The sequence below is a fragment of the Branchiostoma floridae genome, chromosome 17 (assembly GCF_000003815.2).
Source record: "Branchiostoma floridae strain S238N-H82 chromosome 17, Bfl_VNyyK, whole genome shotgun sequence".
In the NCBI taxonomy this organism is placed as follows: domain Eukaryota; kingdom Metazoa; phylum Chordata; class Leptocardii; order Amphioxiformes; family Branchiostomatidae; genus Branchiostoma; species Branchiostoma floridae.
This window is the reverse complement of record NC_049995.1, coordinates 16210162-16219560: the sequence shown is the minus strand read 5'-3', so window position 1 is coordinate 16219560 and position 9399 is coordinate 16210162. Positions and strand designations below refer to the sequence as shown.

The 9399-nt window shown below is 45.1% G+C and overlaps 1 protein-coding gene across 1 annotated transcript in view; it reads left to right on the top strand.

Annotated features, from left to right (window-relative positions):
• Positions 1-9399, top strand: part of LOC118404135 (nucleolar protein of 40 kDa-like) — a 16750-nt gene that overhangs the window by 1391 nt on the left and 5960 nt on the right. The window contains exons 2-3 of the mRNA XM_035803132.1: positions 8325-8382; positions 8679-8779. Coding sequence (XP_035659025.1) covers positions 8325-8382; positions 8679-8779 — 159 coding nt within the window. The remainder of the gene's footprint in view (positions 1-8324; positions 8383-8678; positions 8780-9399) is intronic.

The following is a 9399-nucleotide window of genomic DNA, read 5'->3' as shown; positions in this document are numbered from 1 at the left end:
GGAGTACTAGACTTACACTGGCGTTTTAAAATCCTACAACGCTAACTGCACCTGTACGATTGACTGTAAACCTTGGTAGAAATTACTATAAACTCTACTCTACTTCACTCTTGTCATTTTCTTCCAACTGCAAGCGCCAAAACGTGTGAATGCCTGATAAAATAATATGTTAATTTTCTAATCGGTCCAACATCCGGTTCACCTAATTTTTTCAGGTCCGGTTTTTCTGGACCGGTCCAATAAGAAAAACCGGTTTTGTACCGGTACGCTGTACCGATACCCCGTTTTTAATGGGGGTATAACAAAATCAAAAAAGAAAGAAAACTAGACAAGAGAGACAAGACGTTTTTTCACTGTTTTCATTTTTTTTTACATCATTTCAAAGAACATACAAGAGAAGAAGGAAAGAAAAAGGGATGTGTCAAGCTACCCACAACAGGTTACTTGTCCGCCGAGCTCCCACCAACCCACTCCTGCCAACTTGACACATCCAAATAAAAAAGACATACGAAACGTACAAGACAGACAGTTCATACCAGACTGATACGACTACAGGGGGGAAGCAGGGGATTAAAAGCGTAGTCGCAGTTTTCCCCCGTCGACCCTCGCCCACTGCACTGAGCACCACAGAGACATAAACGTTGTTTCGTTCAGACGTACAAAGTCAAGCTTTATTCTTGAGCGGAGGCACTCCTTGATGTATGGGACCATCTCGACATGAGTCGAAAAGGTCTTGTCAAAGAGTGCTTCACAACGTGAGGACCATGTGCGTTTCCTCGCGACGGCCAGGGTGTAGGTGATAGCATCTATCTTGCATTTTTTCCATGAGGGTGGCAGGATGCCATAGATAACCATCTGTTTATTTATTCGGAAGTCTGACATGACCCACCTCCTGAGAAAACCCTCCACCCAAGTCCATGTTAGCAGCACTTCGCTGCAGTACCACATGGCGTGCTCTACAGTTTCGTGGCCTTTACAATTCTGCCTTGGACAAGTTCCCGAGCGAATGTAACCCCAGTTCGAGCAGAGCAGGGCATTCGTTTTGAGGGCGTGGTGTGCAACCAGCCATGCAGTGTCCTTCAGTCTGTTCTCCAGGAGTGGGTGTTGAACAGATTGGAAGGTTAATGGCCAGGGAACAGAACGCTTGTTAAGACAGACGCTTGGAATGTGAGCATCCTTCTTTAGAAGGCTGTCGTATAGAGACCGCGTAGTGCACCCGGGGTCCCACTTTTTAGAGGGGGATGCCTCTACGAGTTCAGATACCAGGGACTGTAGAGCTTTGTAGTGGGGAGGGGCATTCGGGGAGTGGGGCATGTTATTGGACCATGTTGACGGGTCGAAACGTCTAATGAAAATACCGAGCCAGTACCTGGCGAGCTGCACCCAAGGTAAGTCTTCCTGGGACATGATGTCCGAGAAAGGCCGACTGTACAGACATTTTGCCTTCTTTGCTATGTCGATTAGGCCCCAGCCGCCCTTCTCAGGAGGAAGGTAGATGGTATTTCGGCTGATCATCTCACGCTTTTTGTCCCAGAAAAAGGCGAACAGTGCGGTATTGATTTCCTTCATGACCGAATCAGGAGGGGTGAACACCGACGCCAGGTACCACAGTTTGGCTGTGGCTAGAGAGTTTGCCACTGTCACTTTGCCTGTAAAGGAGAGGGATCTGGCTCCCCATCCTTGTAAGGTTTCAACAAATTTGCGTTTACCATCCTTCCAGTTGGTTAGGGGCATGTCAATGTTGCCAAAGACCCCACCAAGCAGACGGATGGACCCAGATGTCCATTTTATTTGTACAGGGGTGTCTGGTCTATTTCTCCATTTCCCCAGCCATAACCCCTCACACTTGTCTAGGTTCAACATTGAGCCTGAGCCTCTGTTGTACAGCCCGACAAGGTCAAACAGCCTGACGATAGAGTCGTCTGATGTCAGGAAGGCAGAGTTATCATCTGCATACAGAGACATTTTGGCTTCGTAGCCGCCTGGGAGTTTTACTCCATGCACCTCAGAGTCTTTGCGGACTGTCGCCGCAAACGGCTCAAGAGAGATTGCATACAACAGTGGCGAAAGTGGGCATCCCTGCCGCACTCCCCTTGTTAGGGCGAAGGGAGACGACAGGGAGCCATTCACCAAAACGGAACTGGAGATGTCGTTGTAAAGTATTGAAACCCACTTCCGAAAGGAAGGTCCAAATCCCATTCGTGCGAGAGTCTGTTGTAGAAAGGAGATGTTGACACGATCAAAGGCTTTTGCTTGATCAAGGGAGACAATAGCACATTCGATGTTATTGTTATTTGCGTAAACAACTATGTCTCGTGTGAGTCGGAGGTTGCACTGGATCGACCTTCCTGGTACACCGCAGGTTTGGTCCGGGTGCAACACCGACGCTATTACAGACTGAAGGCGGTTATTAAGAACTTTAGTCAAAATTTTGTAGTCGGTGTTTAGGAGGGAGATTGGTCTCCTGTTCTTGGGGTCCAATTCGTCTCCCTTCTTTGGCAACAGTGTCAAAACCCCAAACTTCTGGCTGGAGGAAAGTTCTCCAGCATCAAGAGCTTCTTGAAACACCTTCAGGAGGTCGTCGGCAATCAGATGCCAGAAGGTCGTGTAGAACTCTTTGGGTAGACCATCACTGCCCGGGCATTTATTATTTTGCATGCTGCGGACTGAGTTTAACATTTCGTCGGTTGAGAGAGGGGCCTCCAATGCTTGGGCCTCCTCTGGGGTCAATGTGTTTTCAAGGTTGTCACAAAGCTGGTCAGAGGCAACCGGGTCCACTGGTTCCTCAGCAAACAGCTCTGCGTAGAATTCGTAGAAAACATTTGCGATTTCGTCATCCTCATGTACAACTTGTCCCATTGAGTCTCGTATGGCACAGATCCTTTTCTTCTTGCCGTTGGAAGCGGCCTGCTTTAGAAAGAAGGACGTGCACTTTTCCCCCTCCTCAAATTGTTTGATTCGGGATCTGACGATGGCGCCCTGAGCTTCAGAGGTTGCCAACTCTGACAGTGCGTCTTTCGTGGCCTTATATTGTCTCAGGACATCAGGTGAGACCGCACCAGCATTAAGCTGGTTGGTCAGATCCCCTAAAGTGTTGTTCAGTTGGTAACGAGCTTGTCTTTTGTCTTTGGCTATCTTACATGAGTGCTTAATAAACAAGGAGCGGGTTCGGTCTTTGACGTCATCCCACCAAGATCTCAGGGAAGGGTAACCCAACTTCAAAGTCTGCCAGTCCTTGTAGGACGCAGTGAAGTCCGACTGGACTTCTTTGTTCTTTAGGATGGAAACATTGCACTTCCACATGGAAGACTTCTTTTTAGCTGTTGGAAGCACATCGATTCCCACACAATCGTGGTCTGTGAAGTATGCAGGCCGGAAAAAATGGCCAGAGACGGGCAGATTGTTGGATGAGTAAAGTCTATCCAGTCGACATGCTACAGCGTTATCAGGTTGACGCCACGTATATACGCGCCCATCCGGATTCAGCTGCCTCCATGAGTCGTGTAGGTTGTGACTAGCACAGAGGTTCTTTAGAATTTTCGAACCTCCAGAACTACGACTTGGATTTCCCCCTCTTTTATCTAGGCTGGGAGACTCAATGCAGTTGAAATCCCCACAAAGGACCGTGGACTCAGAGTTGGATAAGAAATTGCCTAGACCACGGAAAAATGTGGATCGTTCAGCTGCATCATTCGGTGCGTATACGTTGCACACTCGAAGAGAGCGCGTGCCGTCAGCCAGGACTGCGGAAACTACGCGACCCTCATCATCGCAGAATTTCTTAGTTATTTTCAAGTCAAGGGATGGGGAAAGCAGGATGCCTACACCTCTAGAATTGGGCGTACCAAGGCTCCATAGGGCCCGCCCTCCCCATTCCTTTTCCCACTTAGTAGTTTCATCCACATGTGTAATGTGACTCTCTTGCAGGCAAACAATATCAAATTTGTGTTGTCTGCAAAAGTCGTATACCTGTTTGCGTTTGTTGGGATTGCGCATCCCACAAACGTTTAAGGTTGCTATAACCACCATCGTTAACATAAAGAAGGCATTGAGCCTATGCATATTTTTGGGCATCATTATAGAGATTCTCCAGATGACGTGAACTCGTCGATGGCTAGCTCTCCTGATAAGGGAAGGTCGTAACCGGGACTATGAGGGCCCTTCGTTACTGTCGACGGCTCACTCTTTCTTTTTGGGCTGACTTCTTCGTCGGAAGGCGCAGGCCTTTTAGAGGTCTGCTGGTCGACTTCCATCGCGTCAGATGACGGGTCTCCAGTATGTGGGGCCTTCTTCTTGGCCACCACATTTTTGACTGGTGTCTGAGGCTCTTCGACCTCGTTGTTCTGTTTGCGGCCATTTTTGGCCTTGCCCTTGCGCTTCTTGCGCTTCTTGTTGCGAGGATGGGCTGTTTCTTGCTCCCCGTTTGGTTCAATGCGCTCCGCAGAGCTCGGAGATGGTTGGGTTGCTTCAAGAAGCAGCTCCCTTTCTAGCTCCCTTTCTTTCTCCGTCAGTTCGTCAGAGGAAGCAAATTCCTCGGCGGAATCATCTTCCCCGCTCTCCTCCGACCCGGAGTCGCTGGAGTCAGTCTCGTTTGTTTGCTCACTCTGACTCTTACCACTGGAGACAGTCTCGTTTACTTGAGACTGCTCACTCTGACCAGGGGTCTTAGCACTGGCCACGGTTGCCTCAGCAGCCGGACCGCTGGTCCACTTATTGTCAGGCAGCAGTTTGTTGGCATATGACGTAGGGCACCGACGTGCGGTGTGTCCCTCCTTGCCGCACTGATTACAGACTACTTGATTGCTGCATTCCGCAGAGGTATGCCCGATCAGTTGGCATTTGTTACAGAAGATGACAGTACATTGTGCTGCCTCGTGCCCTTCCTGGTAACATTTCAGACATGTTCTTTGTTGTCCGACATACCGGAAGAAGGCTAACCGACCGTCTGCTAACCTCCAAGAGGACGGGATGTTTGCCCCTGGTTTGAGTATAACCTTGTACTGCCTGTTCCCATTACGGACAGTAGGTCTGTCCTTGTAGGTGGTCATACGGGAAGCCAGGACCTGTCCATAACGGGATAGCCAGTACCGTACGTGATTGTCATCAAACTCGTCCGGTATACGGGTTGCTGTGACGATTGTCTCAGCACTTCCGTACACACGGACATCTAAGTACTGTAGTGCCGAGAGTTTACCCCCATACAACTTTCTATCGTGAAGCGTACGGAAGGTCAAATCAAAAGACGTAGCGTTCAGCGCTTGCACTGTCTGGAGACTGGATGTAGGTATCCCCACAGAGTCCAGGAGTGCCCAGGTCTCCTGCTCAGATAACTTGTCTTTCTGAGCGGTATACGTAACGCAAATTGAGTTGTCTCTCCTCATTTTGCCTAGTCCGAAATCAGTCTATTTCTCTGTGGAGTATATGGAAGGTTCCGATACCCAGCCCTACTGCTAACACTATGCGCTACTCCAGGTGATGTGGAACACTTAATTCATGCAGAGAGTTGTCTATGCTCGCATACTTTAGAATGTGGTTTATAAAATGGCCACATTATGTATTTTTCACAAAACTGTTCATAAAGAGACTGATTTAAGTGATTTTGCCAAGAACAATCGCGTATATTTCATGGTGCATCAAACCCATTCACAAAACATGTTTATTATTAGAGGAATTAAATAAATAAAAACATTTAATAAATTATGTTAATGAGGTCCTGAAAACTCAAGGATGTACATACCACTCATGTACTAAGTTGTCTACGCTTGCATACTTTGAATGTGGTTCTTAAAATAGCCATATCATAACCTTTTCACAAAACTGTACAAAAAGAAACTGATTTAAGTGATTTTGACAAGAACAATTGCGTATATTTCATCGTGCGCCAAACCTGTTCACAAAACATGTTTATTATCAGAGCAATTCAATGAATACAAACCTTTTGATAAATTATGTTAATGAGGTCCAGTTAATGAGCATTTTCTATTGCTGAGCCGTCAACCCAGTTGCTTATCATAGATAGATGGACCAAAAAATGAATACCACACTTTCTTGATTAAAGCACCTTTGTTTGGGAAATAAAAATGTTTTCTGACTGATCTGTTATGGACCTCCTACCTTCAACTACTATTGTACTATGTACATGTGCAACATATCTCTTGCGTATGCGGAAACCTTCTGGCGTCTTTCATACAATTTTTGCAGATGATTGCGGGACGTCCAGAATTTTTTTTAACGTTACGTGTTCTAATTCTGCGGAAGATTGCAGGACGTATTGCGGAAGATGCAAAACGTCGGCAGAAACTTGAAGCGCATTTCATGGCCGTTACCGATGACACATCTTTTATAAAATCGTTATGTCATCCACTTGCGTGAAAATATCTTCATGGCCTTCATGGACCCATTTCGACGCAGAGTATTTTTAAACTACGGTGATTCAGAAAAAATACTACCAATTATCGGACAGTGGTTATCTTTTTTTTTATTTACTTAGGATTCACCTGGGTAGATGGGGGGGAGGGGGGGGGGCAAAGGAGGCCATATGACCGAAGGAGGCCATATATATATAGGATTCACCGCAAAGGCTCATGGAGCCACTCAAACGTTTTGGGTTGTAATACTGTATTGTGAAAGATGTCTGTTAACCCTTGACTTAATCAATCAAACAATCAGAAATGGTTTATTAGTAAAACAAAGTACTGGCAGCCAGGGGCTGAATTGTGACTTGTTGTACATTAAAATCTCTGCTTACTTGATATAATTAACATACACAATCAATTTCTAGCACGTGATTGCACTTTAAAACAAATGATCTCGGAGAGAATTGCTGTTTAAGTGGATAGTTCATTTAACATGAATAAAAGCATAGTATTACATAGTTTACAGTTCATAAACATTGTCATTTTTTCTCGTTGAGAAGCCTTAGCATTGATGGTACAGGACTGTTGCGGAATCTTGTAGTGCGGAAGGTAGGTACGGTCAGTGTTTGTGAATTCCGCAGGTTACGGCCATGCGTCTGACCACGGGTTTGCGGTAACAGGTGTGCAGTTCTTTCTGACTTCTGCATACTGGATGCAAACCTTCGGCAGATGTTGGTTCTTCTTTCCTCCAGTGTTTCAAGTCCGCACTGTTGCAAGGCCGATGAGTAGTCAGTGTAGTTACGCCCGAGGATTGTTCGGCAGGTGCGTCTCTGTACAAGTTCCAAGGTTGCGGTCTGTTTGCTTGTAAGACTGTTGTGGTACGCTGGTGCACAATATTCCAGAATAGGCCTGATAAATCCATAGTACACCGTTACCAAGTCAGCCACCGGTAGTCCGAACGTCTTAAACAGTTTCAGATTGTACCCATGGGGAAGCAAGTCCGAGGAAGCTTATTCCATAGCGATGTCAGGTTGATCCGTCTTCTACTCGTATGGTCTGGCCAATGCTTGACTTTGTCTTTTTTATCAAGTGATAATATCCAGTCTATTATCTTGTTAATAACTATAGTCTGTGTGGACTGTCTTTGGCTGAGTTCATGTTAACTTTCGAAACGTGTTAGTTCCTAGATTAGTGTTAGTATTAGAGAGTTAGTGTTAAAGTGACAAAACAAACTTTTGAGAAAAACAGTGAAACATTAATAAATCAACAGGAAATCAAACTCAACAGGAACAAAACGGATAAATCAATAGATAATATAAGATAAATCGGTTCTTCCGTGACAGCACATCTCCATCCTCAAACTTTGACGGTATTGACAAACCTGAAGAATGGGAATACACGACATTACTTATGATCAACATAATGCACTGGTCAACTAGCCACCGAAAGTGACAGTGGTTTCAAAAAGTGGGCATCCTTAAAAAAATTGTTAAATTACCCTAGTTAAAAAATGTAACATAAAAGGAAATATGTAATCAACAAAACAGTATCAACTCTGTAGCTCGTTTATTCATATCGAGATATTCCTACATTGACCTCCAGTCCGTGCGTTAAAACCGACACATTTCCAACATCTATTGGGAATGTATCGGAAGACTGACGGAAAAACAATGGGCGGGCGCCATTGATTTGGCCTGATTTCTGGATTTCTGTCGGATCCAACATCGGAAAATCTGAATGTGAAAATCCGACACAAATCTTACATAATTACGTTACCAAGCCATTGACAATCCGACCTCCCCGTGCACTGTGTCAGCAGGTGTGATGAAAACAAACTTCTGCATAAGGAGACCATCAAAAATCTGTCAGAAGTAATATGGGTATGTTATAGTTAAGGGGTCGTCTGTTTAATTTTAACTGTCATCATTCAATTCCATCATCCTGTCATATTTTCATGTTTTTGTGCAGGTTGTTTCTCTCCAGCCATACGGATGTTTCATCAAGATTCCAGGATGCAGGAAAAATGGTAAGTAATAAAGGTCGTTTGGGCAGTAGCTTGTTATCCACAGTCAGACGTTTCAGGTAGTATCTTCTATCTGTTTCCAAAATTATTTCCAGTTGCTTGAGTAACTGCTGTTTGGCATATCTTATTACCAGAATATCTTACTAGTAGCTTCATCTTTTATTTATTTATCTGATTCTATCAATCTTGAAGGGTAGTCCCTTCAGGTTTTGAGAAACTGAATTCCAGGGGAGCCCTTCAACTTAACAACAACCACATACCGGTAACATCATTGATGTAACTACTCACATTTTCCCCAGGTTTGGTTCACAAGTCTCAGATGTCGGCATCTCGAGTCGAGGACCCGAAAGAGGTTGTGGACATGGGGGACAGGGTGTACTGTAAGGTCATCTCACTTGGGGTATGATATCTTAGTATCATGTCACTTTCTAATTAGCCAGTACTGCATTCTTTGAAGTGCTCAATGCTCAGCGTGATGCATTATGGGTGATATGTCAAAGTTGAAGGCCCCTGGCAAAACGGTTACGGTCGCATTTGTCTCGTCACGAAAATGCAAATGAGCAAACGCCCGATTTCACGACCACGAAATTGGAATATGACCTGACGTTGCACGTGAGTTGCCCAATCCCGGCACGCGAGGAAGCCCAGGACAGCGATCGTGCCCCACGACGTATGTCTATGATTCTCAAACTGACAACATACAATTGACGAATCGCTGGGAAAAATGATGCCCCACGACGTATAAACGTTATGTCTATGATTCTCAAACTGACAACATACAATAATTGACGAATCGCTGGGAAAAATGATGCCCCACGACGTATAAACGTTAATGTCTACGATTCTCAAACTGACAACATACAATTGACGAATTGCTGGGAAAAATGATGCCCCACGACGTATAAACGTTATGTCTACGATTCTCAAACTGACAACATACAATAATTGACGAATCGCTGGGAAAAATGGTGCCCCACGACGTATGTCTATGATTCTCAAACTGAGAAGAACTAATTTTGT